We start from the raw sequence: 18,859 nt of genomic DNA, 5'->3' as shown, positions 1-18,859 counted from the left end.
TACCCTCCTGACCCCTCCCCACCCCCCTTCTATGTTGTCACTGAGCACTGGCCTGAGCTCCCTGTTATACAGCAACTTCCCATTATACACATGGTGGTGGTGGTGTAGTCGCTAAGTTGTGTTTGACTCTTGCGACCCCATGGGACTGTAGCCTGCCAGGCTCCTCCGGCCATGGGATTCTCTAGGCAAGAGTACTGGAGTGGGTTGCCATTTCCTTCTCCAGGGGATCTTCCCGACCCAGGAATCGAACTTGGGTCTCCTGCATTGCAGGCAGATTCTTTACTGACTGAGCTATGCACAGTGTATATATAAACTGATATTCAGAAGGTAGAGATTTGGTACTATACTTTGGAGTTTTGCCTCTAAAATCCCTGCTCAGCTTATTACCTCCATCTCACTCCTGACTGGCTTCACTTTGGGTTGTGACACCCCAGTCCTTGCACATAGATAAACAAACTCTTCTAGCACATTCTTGTCCAAAAGGAGCAGCATGTGCTCTACAGCTGGCCACTATAATAATGTCCAGGTGGCAGAACATCGTGTTGCTTACCCACAGCATGTTGCAGTGCTGTGTGAATACAGGATGTCACTGCCTGGTTCTGGAAACTATGGGGCACACTGTCAGTCTCTACTCGAATCCAGTGGCCTTCTAAGGAGTCCCAGGTGAAGCTCTTTTGTCTGAAGTGACTGGCTTGAGGGCTGACTGCCACATGCCTGGCTGCCTTTGCAGGTGCCAAGCAGGAACTACTTTGTGGCTTATCCACGTTGCTGCTGACCTGTTGATCCAGCAGTATTAGCAGGCAGGGCTCTAACTTCCCAACTTCTCTCCTTGGGTCATCCTTAAGCTTCTCTAACCTTTGAACCAGGATTAGGAAGGGCCTCGGGTTTTGCAGGACCATCATACCATGAAGATCAGAGGTAATAAAAATGGACAAGGGTTTCAGTCTGTGCTTGTAGTTTCCACTTGTTCCTACCCTCTCCCACTTCACATCTATCTTCCCTTCTTAAATGCCCGCTCCATGCATGTCAAGCTCCTTCATTAGAAACAAAGATTAAGAGCTTACAGAGACTGCTTAACCAGCTCCCACGAGAGCATAAAGTCAAATCTCTTAAATATAAACACATGTCCTAGTAGCTGTGCTTCTGACTGATAGTTATACACAAGTGAAGCGATGAGGCTATTTAGACTACCTGAAATGGGACGCTCAAAACATCTTATACTAAAATCTGTACCGTATCATATATTCTGCCTGTCCAGCAGATTAATACCTTGTGGTAGGAACTTTTTATCTCTGTGTGACCATTGTAGGATAGTGCTTAGCAATTTTTCGTTTAATGAATAATTTGGAATACCTACTGACCCTAGTAAACTCTCCTTTATGCAACATCTTAATAATGATGTCAATCTGATTTCTATAGAAGATGAATATATTAGTCATCAATACTGACCTAAATGATTGTTTTATCCATTTGTTCACAAGTAAATCCTTATAAAAGTATGAGAATTAAATGCAGACAAAGCTATGGAAAGGCAGAATTTTCTATCTGTTGGATTCTTGAGAGTAATTTTATGACACATTTGAGCCCATAGTATTTTCTACAGAAATACTACTAAAGCAAAAATAAAGTCAATGATATATGATTTCCTTTAGCCATTTTAAGAATATTGAAAAGCTTTAGATTCCCCATAACCTAGCAGCAAGAAATAGCTTACCATTAATAATTATATAAATAAGATGATCAGTTCAGTGACATCTTTAATTTTTACCAATAAATGTTGAAATAGTATTTCAGAAAATTATGCATCTTGAAAAACTTTGTTTCAATTGTCACTTTATTGTTAAGATGGCTGAATTAATTACAAATTTAAACTATAACTTTGACAATTTTTAGCCAGGTACCAAATTTTATTCAAAGAAAATGCTTATTTAAAAGTGGTCACAGGACAACTCAAAATGTACAGCAAGATGAATTAGAGAAAGATCTTACTGGCCAACAGATTGTTTCAATTCTTTCATTGTATCAGACTCAAAACTTTTCATTTATAGGAAAGGTAAACTGTAACTTCAGTAGATAGCAATACAGAAAGATTTTATCACATTGACCGGTTTCCATTTAGTCAGTCAACTGTTTCTAGCTGTCTTAATAGGGATAGATGTGTTTACATAACTGGCTGAGCTTGAGCCTTCTTTGCGAGCAGCTTTAGATCTGCAATGCACTTGGCGATTGTTTCCTTCTCCTGTGATAAGGAAAGAGAAAGCTGGTTAGACCTTGTCTAATCACCTTGTCTAATAACAGTCATTCTAAAAGATACCTCCTATAAGATACTAAGGTTACTAAAGAATCTCAAGATGAATTATTGGCTTAAAGATCATCCTCTGTCGTCCCCTTCACCTCCTGCCTTCAATCTTTCCCAACATCAGGGTCTTTTCTAATGAATCAGGTCTTTGCATCAGGTGGCCAAAATACTGGGGCTTCAGCTTCAGTCCTTACAAGGAATAATCAGGACAGATTTCCTTTAGGATTGACTGGTTTGGTCTCTCTGCAGTCCAAGGGACTCTCGAGAGTTGGATTCTCCAACATCACAGTTCAAAATCATCAATTCTTCGGCGCTCAGCTTCTTTTATAGTCCAACTCTCACATCCATACATAACTACTGGAAAAACAATAGCTTTGACTATACGGACCTTTGTTGGCAAAGTAATGTCTTTGTTTTTTAATATGCTGTCTAGGTTTGTCATTGCTTTTCTTTCAAGGAGCAAACGTCTTTTAATTTCATGGCTATAGTCACCATCTGAGGTGATTTTGGAGCCCAGGAAAATAAAGTCTGTCACTGTTTTCATTGCTTCCCTGTCTATTTGCCATGAAGTGATGGGACCGGATGCCATGATCTTCGTTTTATGAATGTTGAGTTTTAAGCCAACTTTTTCACTCTCCTCTTTCACTTTCATCAAGAGGCTCTTTAGTTCCTTGTTTTCTGCCATAAGGGTGGTGTCATCTGTATATCTGAAGTTACTGATATTTCGCCCAGCAATCTTGATTCCAGCTTTACAAAGGGGATAATCAATTATTTAATAAAGCAAAACCAGGGAGTAGTTAAAGTGCCCTGGCTCATAGCTTTTATGAGTGAAACCTGTCTAGAGGTTGAAGCTAGATAATCCTGTAATCATGTGCCACTGATGTTATATTTTACAGCTAATAGTTGCTTGAAAAGGACCAACCTAACAAACATTAGTAATAAACAATGTTAAGAATAAAAATAATTCTTGTCTCTTTTGTACTTTCCAAATTTCTTAAACAAGTATATCACATGTAATTTAAACATGTAATTTAAAAACATGTAATTTAAAAAACCAATTCATTAAATATTGATAGACCCTGTTTTTCTCCAGCCCTGCATGGTTATGCTGAAAGTGACCAGAAATGCCTAAGTATACTCTTTATTTGGGAAAGAAGAAATCAAGTGATAAACAAGTAAATAAAAATAAATAAATAGATGAAAATAGAAAACATTCTGTTAAAGTTCAATGAATTTAGCAGCTGAGGAGAGGAAATGGAATGGACATCACAGAATTAGAAAATGGAAGAGGCTCAGAAATAGACTTGCCCAGTTTTTGTTTCACAGAGAAGTATGTTGGTCAGATATGCAGATGACACCACCCTTATGGCAGAAAGTGAAGAAGAACTAAAAAGCCTCTTGATGAAAGTCAAAGAGGAGAATGAAAAAGTTGGCTTAAAGCTCAACATTCAGAAAACTAAGACCATGGCATTTGGTCCCATCACTTCATGGGAAATGGATGGGGAGACAGTGGAAACATTGGCTGACTTTATTTTTTTGGGCTCCAAAATCACTGCAGATGGTGACTGAAGCCATGAAATTAAAAGATGCTTGCTCCTTGGAAGAAAAGTTAAGACCAACCTAGATAGCATATTGAAAAGCTGAGATATTACTTTGCCAACAAAGGTCCATCTAGTCAAGGCTATGGTTTTTCCAGTGGTCATGTATGGATGTGAGAGTTGGACTGTGAAGAAAGCTGAGCGCCGAAGAATTGATGCTTTTGAACTGTGGTGTTGGAGAAGACTCTTGAAGAATCCTGTGGACTGCAAGGAGATCCAACCAGTCCATTCTGAAGGAGATCAGCCCTGGGATTTCTTTGGAAGGAATGATGCTAAAGCTGAAACTCCAGTACTTTGGCCATCTCACTGGAAAAGACTGATGCTGGGAGGGATTGGGGGCAGGAGGAGAAAGGGACGACAGAGGATGAGATGGCTGGATGGTATCACCGACTCGATGGATGTGAGTCTGAGTGAACTCCGGGAGTTGGTGACGGACAGGGAGGCCTGGCGTGCTGTGATTCATGGGGTCGCAAAGAGTCGGACATGACTGAGCGATTGAACTGAACTGATGTTGGTTAATGTTTCCCAGATGATGGAACCTGAACATAAGTGGGCCATAACAAGTGTTCTCAATGATCTTTCCACTATGAGTGAGAATTCTTTGGTAACCAAACTCTGAGGAAGGAGGAAACCTACCATGGCAGTTGTGCAGCACTTTCTAGGTTACCACTAACCAGAAAAACGAACCAGGGCTATCCCATTATTGCTAGGCTAAAGACTCCCTGCCAGCTATCCCTATACTATCAGAGTTATCAATACAACTCCAGAAGCTTTGAAACATCATGTACCTGCTGTGCAGAGATGCTCTGCACCACACGCTTCTCCACCCAGTTTATCATGTGCTCTTGTTCCTTCTGACGCATCATATTCTGCACAGAGATGTGATAGTCCAGGCGATTCTTTACCTCCCTGTATACTCTATGCAGCCGTTCCCGGTAAGTAACCTCCAAGGCCATAGCAATGTTATTCTGAAGCAAAATTAAGAAGTGATGAAAAATTGCTTGCACAAAGGATTACTTCCATTCTGAGGATTCTGCCTCTTAGAACAGCTACCACTTAACTGTATTTTATGCAAAGTTCATTTGTTTAATATGAACAGGTAATACATCTATCGGGTTAAAAGAAAATCTAACAGCATATAGTAAAAATATATTTAAAAGTATATACAGTAAAAAATTAAGCCCTCTCCAGCCCCCTCATAGGCTATCATCTTCCTATATTTCTTGTATTTTCTCCCAGAAATACTTAATAAACAAACATACATATATGTACACACATAAACATCACTTTTACTGGTTATGGCATATAGACCCATCTCAGTTTTAAAACTTATATTGGATTCTACTATTTTTGTGTCTCACAACACATAATTTATTTAACTAAGCTCTATTAACAGATTAGGTTGCTTGTAATTCTTTCAACTACATATTGCAGTTTACATCTTTGCATTTATGTCTGAATATCTGCTGGGTTAAATAATAGCTAACATCTGTTGAGTATCTACTATCTTCTAAACACTGTGTCAATTCAATTAAATCTTAAAATCACACCATAGGATAGTTACTATATTCATTTTACAGTGAGGAAAACTGAGGCAGAAACCAAGGAATCTGTCTAACGTTACAGGGTCATTGAATTATGAAGCCAAGGCCTGAATATGAGGGGTCAGGCTACAAAACCCATGCTCTTAAAGATTCATTTTAAATTGTGATTAACATTGTCAAATTCTACAGAAAAGTTGTACTGCTCCATTCTTTCATCAGCAACACAAACAGCCTGATCAACAGTGTTTATAAAACCTTTACTTTCTGCTATTCTGATAGGCAGAAAAAAATGATCAATTTTAATTGTTGTTATATAAGGAGAAAATTTACATACTTAGAAGTCATTTACATTTACTTATATCTTTATAAATTGTTCATGTCCTATGCCTAGTTTTCTACTGGAATGTTGGTCTATCCTAAGGTAACTACCCTTTTGTATCACATGGAATGCAAGTGTCCTTTTATCTCTAACTTTGGTTTATGGTAATTTCTACATGCAGAATTTAAATTTTTAAAAATGAGATTAACTTAACAATTTTTCCTCCTATAGTTTCCTGGGTTTTTGAAAACTGAGGTATAATTGATATACAATATTATATTAATTTCAGGTACACAAACACAATGATTTGGTATTTGTATATATTGTGAAAGGATCACCAGAATGAGTTTAGTTAACATCCATCACTACCCAAGTTTCTGGATTTTGTTGTCTTATTGGAAACATCTTGTCTTTCCAAAGGTATTGTATTGTTTTTCATGTTGTCTTTTTCTTAAGGTTTCATTTCTAGTTTTTATACCTCTTATTTCTTTTTCTTCTCTAATATTAGCTACTGTATCCAGAATAATAATCAATAAAGCGACAGGGATATTGTCATTTTCTAGCCTGTAATGAGAATCTTTATACATCTCCCTGTTAAGTATAAAGGTTTGAGATATTAAGCTCAAGTAGGCCCTATCTTCTTTCTCCTCAAATCTCAAATACTGCCTTGACTACTTTCCTGTTCAGCAAATGACCTAACTTCCTATTTCACTGAGAAAAAGGAAACAAAGAACTTCACAAGCTTGTACCACTCTATCAGCTAATCTACCTCAACCCATACATACTTTGCCTTCCTTTAACTATGGAACTGCTGATGCTCCTGAAGCCAACCCTTCCACCTGCGTACGCCAAGCCCTCTAGCCCTACCAAAGGACACTGCTCTAGCAAATTCCTCCCTATGCATACCCCTTTCTTGCATCAAAGTTTCTCTCTACTAATTTCTATCAGGTCCTAACATGTAATTATACTTTCTATCGTTTAAAAAATCTTTTGGTTACTAAATCCTCTCCTCCGAGCTACTAATTTCTTTGCCCAACAATATTCTAACTCCTTCACAATTCTGACAGTGATTTACACCCAGACTCCTATTCTTCTCTTCCATTTTTTTCCTTTAATTTATTCCAACCACTTCACTAAAACAGCCCTTAACCAAGGTCTCCAACCTTCATACTGCTAAATCCGATGCCAAATTCTTAGGCCCTTTATTACTTGACCATTAAGCAGGGCAACTACAAATTAATCCTTGTTTCCACCAGTTATTTTCCTTCTTGTTCTGGTCTTACAGCTGTTAAGTGCCACTTGTAAGCTCATGATTTCCAAATTCTCCCCGGTGATTCCAGACTCTTGTATCTAATAACTCTTATTTGGCTAATTCACAGGCATTTCAAACCAACACACGCAAGACTGAAGGCTATTTACAACAAGGCCATCAGAGTGACTCTTTAAAACATCAGTGAGATCATATCACTCCTCTGCCTAAAAGATTCAATGACTTTCTCTCATCCTAAGTACAAGTCAAAGTTCTCACAGAAGCCTATGAGACTTCATATGATCCAGCCCTTGGCCACTCTCTGCCTTGCTTCCTCTTACCTTCATCCTCACCCATTCTACTTCAGCTACGTTGGCCTTCTTACTTTCCTTTGTCTATATCAAGTAAGCTTCCAGGGTTAGGGCCCTTGTGATTGTTCTTCCCTCTGTCTGCAATACTATTTCCTCAGACATCAGGTTCAAATATCACATCAGAAGCTTTTCTAAACTGCTGAACAAAACAGTTAACTCCCTCCTTCTAAAATTTCTTTTCCTTTAACATAAGTTCATTATTCTACAGGTACTTCACACAAGTTGACATTCATATCTGCTTATTATTATTTTTTTCTTTTCCTTCTCTCAACCCTTGGCTAAATAGGCACCAAGAAAGCAGACTTGGTTTTGTTCTCTGCTGTAATCCTAGCACCCTGCCTTGACCAGTGTCCACACTTAAAATATATCTATTAAGTATTTCATGAATAAATAAAAATTTTAATCACTATCATTTGATTCTTACAAAAAGCTACATCTTCAAAAGCCAGGTTTTGTGTGACATATTAGTTATGATGCAGGAAGAATTCTCCGGCTGTAACCTATGCATGAAGAGATTTCTGAGGATTTCAAACATAATGTGCCAAGTATCTTTAGGGATCCTATTTTAAGACTTTCTTATAACATGCATGTTTGAAATGCATAGCATGTATTTTACCTACTGTATTTTACAGTGAATGTCATTTTTAAACTGGCTTTCTGTGTGGATTTAAAAATATGTTCTTTTATACTTTTTATTCTCTCTAGTTTTAGAGTAATAATTCTAATTATTTATCCACTTGAGGAGTCGTAGATATCTAAATAGCTTTAACAGTCAATCCCCACCCAAATACTCCTTTTTCCAAGTAAAATATGCTCAAACTATACAACCTTCATATGATTGTAAATTTTTGTTTTAAATATACACAAATGAGTAATTTCACTCCTCTGAGAAAGTTCTGAAACCTACCCTTTGAACATCAAAAAGGTAATGGCGCTTTTGAACCAGTGCCTGCTGTGACTTCTCCATATCAATAGCATCCTGGATTTGTTTGATGGACGCCTGTTTCACCTCTTCCAGTTGGGCAATTTTTTGCTGCAATTATGATATTTACAACAAAGATCAGTGAAGGTATCTAGGGTAATAAAAAGATTCACTTTATACTTCTTCACATGTGAAAATACCCACACACAAGAACTGCACAAATACTTAACAAGAGTTGCTCACAGTAGCTATGCAGTATCTTGCTGAAAGAACAAAACAACGGAAAAGCTGGAGAAAGTCTGGTAGTTTTAAAAAATTTATCTCAAATTAGTAATTAACATTTATATTGAAATCATTATAATTAGATTCATTTTTATATCCTTTGTTCCTATCACTTGATATCTTTGATGTTTCTAGTACTGTCTAAAACAGGAAATAAGATTTATGGGTCTTACCTCATTGAGTTTATCAGCAAATTCCCCAACAGAAGCACCATATTTTTTAACTATATAGACAAGGAACCCTATTGTTGATATGGCAGAGAAGGTCTCTGGAGTTATCACGTATATTTCTTTGGAGAGTAAATATAAGATAAGCCCAGTTCCAAGCACATAGGGTCCTAAAAGGAAGAAAAAGTTATTTTATGATAGATATGCTGTAATTTTTTTTCCTATTCTTTTTTAAAACTTTTTATTTTGTATTGGGGTATAGGAAGAAGAACAAGCTGGAATCAAGATTGCTGGGAGAAATATCAATACCCTCAGATATGCAGATAACACCATCCTTATGGCAGAAAGTGAAGAGGAACTAAAAAGCCTCTTGATGAAAGTGAAAGGAGAGTGAAAAAGTTGGCTTAAACTTAGCTCAACATTCAGAAAACTAAGATCATGGCATCTGGTCCCATCACTTCATGGGAAATGGATGGGGAAACAGTGTCAGACTTTATTTTTTTGGGCTCCAAAATCACTGCAGATGGTGACTGAAGCCATGAAATTAAAAGACGCTTACTCCTTGGAAGAAAAGTTATGACCAACCTAGATAGCATATTGAAAAGCAGAGATATTACTTTGCCAACAAAGGTCCATCTAGTCAAGGCTATGGTTTTTCCAGTGGTCATGTATGGATGAGAGTTGGACTGTGAAGAAAACTGAGTGCCGAAGAATTGATGCTTTTGAACTGTGGTGCTGGAGAAGACTCTTGAGAGTCCCTTGGACTGCAAGGAGATCCAACCAGTCCATTCTAAAGGAGATCAGTCCTGGGTGTTCATTGGAAGGCCTGATGCTAAAGCTGAAACTCCAGTACTTTGGCCACCTCATGCGAAGAGTTGACTCACTGGAAAAGACTCTGATGCTGGGAGGGATTGGGGGCAGGAGGAGAAGGGGACGACAGAGGATGAGATGGCTGGATGGCATCACTGACTCAATGGACATGAGTTTGAGTGAACTCCAGGAGCTGGTGATGGACAGGGAGGCCTTGCGTGCTGCGATTCATGGGGTCGCAAAGAGTTGGACACGACTGAGAGACTGAACTGAACTGATTGTCAATTTACAACAGTGTAATAGTTTCAAGTGAACAGAGAAGGGAATAGGCCATATATATACATGTATCCAGTTAAGCAAAGTTAATAATGATTTTAAATAATCAGATTCAAAGATCAAAGCCTATATGAGAACCAGTAAGGTACAACTGAAAGGACGATAATCTGGACTTAGGGAAATCTGACTTTGCAATTTAGCAACGCTGGACAATACAGAAGATCTCTGAGCTTAGTTTCCTGAACTGTCAAGTGGGAATAGTACCTTCTTCACAGAATTGATGTAACTGAAAAACAATGTATACAGTGTCTAGTACAACTGCTTAACAAACGGGAAGTAGTTTATAAAAATGTCAAGTTACTTTGAGAATAATTTGTGTAGCAAAATACACTATTTATTAAGTGGGGGACACTGGTCAGAATAAAATTTATCCACTCTTGCCGATTTACTCAATGTGAATCTGACACTGGTAATAAACAATTAAAACAAAAGAGACACAATTATAAAGCAACATATAAGTAAAAGACCTAAGTAACAGGACTTTCACTTCCTGTAGTACCTTATTATAAGGCTTCTATTATGGCCATCTTTTTCTTTAACCAGGTCATGAATTATGAAAGGATACAAACCATCATGTACCTTTTAGGATTTTCCTCTGCAACTCACAAGATGCTATGCAGGATTTAAGACAGGTCTTTAGGGGAAGCAGTTTACAGTGTTTCTATGCAATACAAGTACCAAAGGATGTTAGGACATACTATAAGAATAAAAGGGTTACATTCTCAAATGTGTTTTACCCAGTTTCCCACACAAAGTTTACACAGTTCACTTAAAAAAAAACACCTGCCTTCAGTGTATACATTTTAAATGTGAATTTATTAAAAAAAAAAAAAAAAGGCCTATCACATGTAGCATTTTTATCACCTATGGAGATCTGATGTTTCTCACAATTTTAATTATGGAAAAGCTATTTTAGGTCATTCCTTGGAGAGATTAAAAAAAAAATCTTTGATATCCAGTGTTTCACAGTCATAGCTATATTTGGATACAGCAAGAGAAGCAGCGTGTATAATAAAAGTACACTAAACTTAACTGGAGGACCCATGTTTAAGTACTACTCAGTCACTAAAGAGAGAATAAACCTCAGCAAGTTGTCTTCTAGTTCTTCTGGGTAATAAAAATGTCTTCATAGAACTGTTTTACGGATTAAATAAAGTGAAAGCATATGGCGTTACAAAAATGAAAGATTTCAGGACAGTTTAGACCTTTTTAAAAGGAAAAAACTGGTAAGTCCGGTCCAGTTCTTTTTTCATAATCACACACACAATTATACATACAGTACATAGTCTCTATTGCCTTACCTGGCTTTATTTTTATCCATAGTTCTTTCCATCTGAAATGTATATTTTATGGTTATTCTTTTTTTGGGGGGGGGGGCACTCCACATGGCTTGAGGGATCTTAGTTGTCCAATCAGGGATTGAAACTGGGCCCCTGCTGTGAAAGCACGAGTTCTAACCACCGGATTGCCAAAAATTCCCCAGTTACTCTCATTTCTTTATTGTCTATCCTACAAAAGAATGTTCCATTATGGCAGGCACTTTAGTTCACCACTGTATGCCTAGAACAGTGCCTAGGATAGGGCAGGCATTCAATAAATTTGGTGTATCAACAAATAGAGACAATGCTATAAAATCAAGTTAAAATCCCCAACAAAATTACTCCAAAGACAAGTTAAAGCAATCAAATCAATTGTTACACTGAATCACTCCCACACTCTACTTTTGAAAACAGCTGACTTGATTTTTCTGGTGTATGTGGAAAAGGTAAGAAGCCACTAAAATTCTAGATTAACATAAACCAGAGCATCCAAACATACTATCAAACACTGGGCAAATGCTCACCTGTTACACCAGTTTTAGGATAAAGGAACTGGAAGAATTCCTCAGGGATCAGCCCAAAACGAACTTTTCCTCCATGTTCAGGAAGAGGTGGTACAGGGGCAAGACTTGGCTGCCCTGTGTGAAAGATCCTCGTTGCCTGCAATACCCTATAGGTAGGAATTATACAAGTTTAAAGCTTATTCTTTAAAGAGAACACAACATATGAACAATTGTAGAAAGAATGGATAGGGATGAGGATTAAGGTAGTTTCCCACTGTCCTGATGGAGAGAGAACAAACCAAGAACAGGAAGGCCAGGGTCCAATAATTAGCTGTGACAAGGGGAAACAACTTACTTAAAGCTTTATGTAATCTTCTACCTAATATTAGAATTCCTCTGTTAAATCTCATAGATAATCTGTCTAGCACCTTACACATCTATTACCAGCACTAAAATATGTAAGAACACAGACTCTGCAGCCAGGCTATTTGGGTTCAAATTCTAATTTACACTTTTGTAATCTGTGATTTCTCTAAGTAAAGTAAAACAAAGAATATGACCTTAGAAGGTTGTTGCGAGGATTAACTGAGTTAAAAAAGTAAAGTATATTGAATGGTGCTCAGCATATGTTAAGTTTTATGTAAATGGATAGTTATTACATAGCTACCGTGTTGTGAGCTCCCTGATGGCAAGAACTTTGACCATTCTGAATATTCTGTGACGGGGTGCTAAACAACCACTAAGTGAAACAGGCTTTTGCAGTGTTGGATATCTCTATGTTCATCCTTTGAACTGCTACGTACATCCTTAAAACTTCTATTGATTAGTTCTAATTTTATTCATTTATTTTGTAAGATAACACCCATGTATCTGGGTTAAATAAACATCTCAGTTCCTTCACAAACCTGATTGTCCATTACAAGCAGCAATCTGATTTTGTTTAAAAAAATGAAGTATACAGAACTGAACATGATACTCTAAGTACAGCTTGACCAATCCATTCATTCTACAAACACATACTGAGAACTTGCTATTGCTATTATTGGGTTTTAACTACTGTACTGTTATCATGAATTTGCCAACTATTCCGGTCTTAAAGTAACTTAAGATTAACAGTTATAGCATACTGGTGTCTTATTAAGATTCTGATGAAATAATATCCTCCAGTCTTTTCATATCTGCTGTCAAGTTTAGTCTCTTTCAGATTATCAGTATGATTTTGTTCCTCACCTCCCCATTCTATCTCTTGACTCCTTGCAATGTAAGAGTTTATATTATTTCACTGACTATGGTTCATCGCTTGTCTTCCAAATATTATTGCTGCTTCCTAATGTACTATGAGCTACCATACTGACTTTTGGAATCCTAGAGTCATGCTCGAGATTCTTAGGAAAATCAGGGTTTCTCAACCTCAGCATTATCAACATTTTGGACAACTGACAATTCTTTGCGTGGAGAGCTGTTCTGTGCACTGTAATTAGCAGCATCCTTTATATGCCAGGTGCCAGTAGCATCCTTCCTCCTACCCAGTGCTGACAACCAAACACATCCCTAGACACTGTCACAAGTCCCCTGGAGAACAAAACTGCCCCCAGCTGAGTACAGATTTAAATCACAGCACTAAAGAACTTGCTTTATTGTGAATTTTACCTTTTATCATTAAAATATTCATCTTTTGTTTCATTTAAAAATAAATAATTTTTTTAAAAAAGAACTTGCTTTCAATTCAGTTCAGTTCAGTTGCTCAGTCATGTCCGACTCTTTGCGACCCCATGAACCACAAAACATCAGGTCTCCCTGTCCATCACCAGCTCCTGGAGTCTATCCAAACCCATGTCCATCGAGTCGGTGATACCATCCAAACATCTCATCCTCTGTCGTCCCCTTCTCCTCCTGCTCTCAATCATTCCCAGCATCAGGGTCTTTTCAAATGAGTCAGCTCTTTGCATCAGATGGCCAAAGTACCGGAGCTTCAACTTCAACATTAGTCCTTCCATTGAACACCCAGGACTGATCTCTTTTAGGATGGACTGGTTGGATCTCCTTGCAGTCCAAGGGACTCTCAAGAGTCTTCTCCATCACCACAGTTCAAAAGCATCAATTCTTCGGTGCTCAGCTTTCTTTATAGTTCAACTCTCACATCCATACATGACCACTGGAAAAACCATAGCCTTGACTAGACGGACCTTTGTTGGCAAAGTAATGTCTCTGCTTTTTAATATGCTGTCTAGGTTAGTTATAACTTTTCTTCCAAGGAGTAAGCGTCTTTTAATTTCATGGCTGCAGTCACCATCTGCAGTGATTTTGGAGCCCCCAAAAATAAAGTCTGACACTGTTTCCACAGTTTCCCCATCTATCTCCCATGAAGTGATGGGACCAGATGCCATGATCTTCGTTTTCTGAATGTTGAGCTTTAAGCCAAGTTTTTCACTGTCCTCTTTCACTTTCATCAAGAGGCTCTTTAGTTCTTCTTCACTTTCTGCCATAAGGGTGGTGTCATCTGCGTATCTGAGGTTATTGATATTTCTCCTGGCAATCTTGATTCCAGCTTGTGCTTCTTCCAGCCCAGCGTTTCTCATGATGTACTCTGCATAGAAGTTAAATAAGCAGGGTGACAATATACCACCTTGACGTACTCCTTTTCCTATTTGCAACCAATCTGTTGTTCCATGTCCAGTTCTAACTGTTGCTTCCTGACCTGCATACAGGTTTCTCAAGAGGCAGGTCAGGTGGTCTGGTATGCCCATCTCTTTCAGAATTTTCCACAGTTTATTGTGATCCACACAGTCAAAGGCTTTAGTCAATAAAGCAGAAACAGATGTTTTTCTGGAACTCTCTTGCTTTTTTGATGATCCACCAATGTTGGCAATTGATCTCTGGTTCCTCTGCCTTTTCTAAATCCAGCTTGAACATCTGGAAGTTCATGGTTCATGTATTGTTAAAGCCTGGCTTGGAGAATTTTGAGCATTACTTTACTAGCATGTGAGATGAGTGCAATTGTGTGGTAGTTTGAGTGTCTTTGGCATTGCCTTTCTTTGGGACTGGAATGAAAACTGACCTTTTCCAGTCCTGTGGCCACTGCTGAGTATTCCAAATTTGCTGGCATATTGAGTGCAGCACTTTCACAGCGTCATCTTTCAGGATTGGAAATAGCTCAACTGGAATTCCATCATCTCCAGTAGCTTTGTTCATAGTGATGCTTCCTAAGGCCCACTTGACTTCACAATAGTTGGACACAAATCCTCTCCCTAACTGGCTGCCTTAGTTCAAGCCCTCAGCTACTCTTGCCTAAGAAAGCTAACAATCAAAACCTGGTCTCTTGGCTTCTCTTCAAATACCCCTTCAACCCAGTCCCTCACTGTTGCTTTTAAAGTTTTTAAAATACAAATGTGACTTTAAAACTCTCCAACAGGCTCTCTTCTGGCCATAGTAAACAAAGTACTTAATACAGTATACATGATTCAGCACCTGTTAAGTTTTATAGCCTCCTCTTCCTTCATTCTCCTACTTTCCAGCCATATGCAACTACTTACAGCTTTCCCACATGTTCAACCTGGTTTTAGAAAAGGAACAAAGATCAAACTGCCAACATCTGCTGGATCGTTGAAAAAGCAAGAGAGTTCCAGAAAAACATCTATTTCTGTTTTATTGACTATGCCAAAGCCTTTGACTGTGTGAATCACCACAAACTGTGGAAAATTTTGAAGGAGATGGGAATACCAGATCATCTGATCTGCCTCTTGAGAAATTTGTATGCAGGTCAGGAAGCAACAGTTAGAACTGGACATGGAACAACAGACTGGTTCCAAATAGGAAAAGGAGTAAGTCAAGGCTGTATATTGTCACCCTGCTTATTTAACTTCTATGCAGAGTACATTAATTGAAACACTGGGCTGGATAAAGCACAAGCTGGACTCAAGATTGCCAGGAGAAATATCAATAACCTCAGATATGCAGATGACACCACATTTATGGCAGAAAGTGAAGAAGAACTAAAGAGCCTCTTGATGAAAGTGAAAGAGGAGAGTGAAAAAGTTGGCTTAAAGCTCAACATTCAGAAGGCTGAGATCATGACATCTGGTCCCATCACTTCACTGCAAATAGATGGGGAAACATTGGCTGACTTTATTTTCTGGGCTCCAAAATCACGCAGATGGTGATTGTAGCCATGAAATTAAAAGATGCTTGCTCCTTGGAAGAAAAGTTATGATCAACCTAGACAGCATATTAAAAAGCAGAGACATTACTTTGCCAACAAAGGTCCATCTAGTCAAGGTTATGGTTTTTCCAGTGGTCATGTAGGGATGTGAGAGTTGTACTATAAAGAAAGCTGAGCGCCAAAGAATTGATGCTTTTAAACTGTGGTGTTGGAGAAGACTCTTGAGAGTCCCTTGGACTGCATGGAGATCCAACCACTCCATCCTAAAGGAAATCAGTCCTGAATATTCAATGGAAGGATTGATGTTGAAGCTGAAACTCCTATACTTTGGCCACCTGATGCAAAGAACTGACTCATTTAAAGACCATGATGCTGGGAAAGATTGAGGGCAGAAGGGAATGACAGAGAACAAGATGGTTGGATGGCACCACTGACTCGAGACATGAGTTTGAGTAAACTCTGGGAGTTGGTGATGGACAGGGAGTCCTGGCGTGCTGCAGTCCATGGCAAAGAGTCGGACATGACTGAGCAACTGAACTGAACTGACAGCTTTCTTTGGTGGCTCAGATGGTAATGAATCTGCCTGCAGTGCAGGAGACCTAGGTGTGATCCCTGGGTCAGGAAGGTCCCCTGAAGGAGGGAACAGCAACCGACTCCAGTATTCTTGCCTGGACAATCCCACGGACAGAGCCTGGTGTGCTACAGTCCATGGGGTTGCAGAGTCAGACACGACTGAAGAGACTTAACGTGCACAGTTTTCAAAATAAAAAAGACTGCCTGATGCTGCTTCTACTTGGTATGCCTTTCCCTTAAGGATTGCCAAGACCCACCAGCCTTTAGAATATCTCAAATATATCCTTTACAAAGGCTTCTCCAACTGTGGGCCAACATTTATTCATTCAACAAAACACTTACAGACTCTCTACTTATGTTAGGCACCAACAGTATAACAATAAGCAAAGTCTCAGCCTTAGACATTCTAGTGGGGGTTTGGAGTGTGAGAATGTATATACACACACACACACAATTTCAGACAACTGTAAATTGCATGTAAATTAGGAAGGGAAAGGGCTAAGGAGCAATGGGTCGTGGGGAGAGAGGCTTTTTTGGGAGAGATTAGGTGACATCTGAGCTAATGACCGGGAAAAGAGAGATCAGCAAGGATAAAGATCCTGAGGCAACAATAAGCTTGGCAGTTTTTGGAAGAATGGCAAGAACATCAGTATGGCTGAGAATGAGCTAAAAACAGAAGGTAAGAAGACAAATCAAGAGGTAGGATGGGGTCAACTCATGTTGAACCTTCTGGGTTATTTTAAGTTTGGATTTTATTTCAAGTGGGACAGGCAGCTCTGGAGGGTCTTGCAAGGGAAGGGTGGGGAAAAGATATAATCCCTGTGACTCCTGTGAGAATGGCCTGCAATGGGAAAAGAATATAAATTCAAGGAGACTAGATAGGAGACAACTGAAATAGCTTAGGTGAAATGTAATGGTGGTTCATACTCCAGTAGTAGTGGTAGTGAAAGAATGGTCAGAGTCTGGATATAAGAAGAAAGAAGTGCCTTATGAATGCATTAGAGAAATGTGAATGAGAAAAAAAGGATGTTCCTCACATCTTATACATGTATTTATTACCTATGCTACAAAGAGTTGTTTGTCTGTATGGAATCTTTCTTCTTTGAAATGTTGGAAGCAACCAATGAGTCTTACTTTATTTAACTACAGATAAACCTAAACCACCTTTTCAAGACACAGGACTGTTATCAAATTTTGCAAGATTTAGGATGAAGTCCGGAAGTAAAAAGAAATTACAAAGAAAACTGACACGTTTTATGACATAATATTAGTAACAGGTTCTAACATTAAGCACATAATAAGCACATATTATGTACCAAGCACTGTTTTTAGAGTTCCCAGGAACGTCCCTTAATTCTCATAATCCATAACGTACTATTATATCTATTTTGCCTATGGAGAAATTAAGGTCCCACAGCTTGTTAAGTAGAGGAGCCAAGTTTACTCTCAGCTTCGGAGTCCTCATTGTAAACTACTCCATAGCTATCTCCTCTGCTATGTGAAGGTAGGTACTTATCCATACTCATTTATTTATCTTTGGTTATGGAGGTGCAAGATAAATATTTGCTGAAACACTGAATAATTTCTCTGATATGACAGTAAAATTTGGAATCTGGGAGACAGATTAAAAACTACACGTTTCATTTTTTTATTTAACAAAACTTGCCCTTGGGTATGCAATCTAGTAACCCCGATACAGGCTGCGGCAGCTCTGTCTAGCTGAAGGTCACAAGGGAGAGGGGCGGGGCTTAGGAGACACCAAAAGCAGTTTCTAAACAGTTTAGTTAGAACACATTACTTTTTCTCTTAACCTCTACTATTAGATGATACAATGGTGTTTCAGGCAGTTACAGGATCACACGTAAACGAGACGTTAAGCGTTCCAATATAACCAAAACAAAGGTAATTACTGGCCTAAAGCTAAAGGCAGATTAACCCAGAAGTGAAATGAGGTGATAAAGCAAGGACCAAAGGAGATATTACATCCCTCACACTTACCCTGGACCGAGGAGGGCTGCGTTCTTCAGAGAGGGGGCTACAAAATTACAAAGCGTAGGTTAGCAAGGTCACGATGAAATTTGGTTTGTCTCTTCCTCGGCCCCAAGTCTCACTGCGCTTTTCTTCACGCCCTTTCCTCCCACCCGCTCCAAGCAACCACAGACGCCTCGTTTTACGGTCACTCTGCTATCCAGGACCAGGGTGTGTACCTCTCACCTGCTGCGGCGGCGGCAGAAAGTACCACCCGGGACAGCATTGTCAGGTAGCGTTCACACAGCAATCTTCCCGCCCCAGTGACCCCGACAGAAGAATCTGTCAGGGACAGAAGCAAGATGGACGCTCAGAAGTCTCGCGAGAAGAGAACTTCGTGCCCTTTCCGTCAACTTCCGGTCTTTTCTACCCCTCGCGAT

The 18,859-nt window shown here is 39.0% G+C and overlaps 1 protein-coding gene across 1 annotated transcript; it reads right to left on the bottom strand.

Moving 5' to 3' along the window:
- Positions 1-1,816: 1,816 nt before the first annotated feature.
- Positions 1,817-18,747, bottom strand: ATP5PB (ATP synthase peripheral stalk-membrane subunit b). The gene is made up of 7 exons (XM_086391806.1): positions 18,666-18,747; positions 18,450-18,486; positions 11,741-11,886; positions 8,758-8,921; positions 8,288-8,413; positions 4,686-4,865; positions 1,817-2,239 (listed from the first exon to the last, which is right to left on the bottom strand). The coding sequence occupies exons 1-7, from the start codon at positions 18,703-18,705 to the stop codon at positions 2,162-2,164; spliced, it is 771 nt and encodes a 256-aa protein (XP_086247932.1). The 5' UTR covers positions 18,706-18,747; the 3' UTR covers positions 1,817-2,161.
- Positions 18,748-18,859: the final 112 nt, after the last annotated feature.

The sequence above is a fragment of the Bos grunniens genome, chromosome 3 (assembly GCF_055505025.1).
Source record: "Bos grunniens cultivar Pamir isolate PY7600 chromosome 3, Bosgru_T2T1.0, whole genome shotgun sequence".
Classification (NCBI taxonomy): domain Eukaryota; kingdom Metazoa; phylum Chordata; class Mammalia; order Artiodactyla; family Bovidae; genus Bos; species Bos grunniens.
Note: the sequence above shows the minus strand (reverse complement) of the source record. Positions and strands in the feature narration are given on the sequence as shown.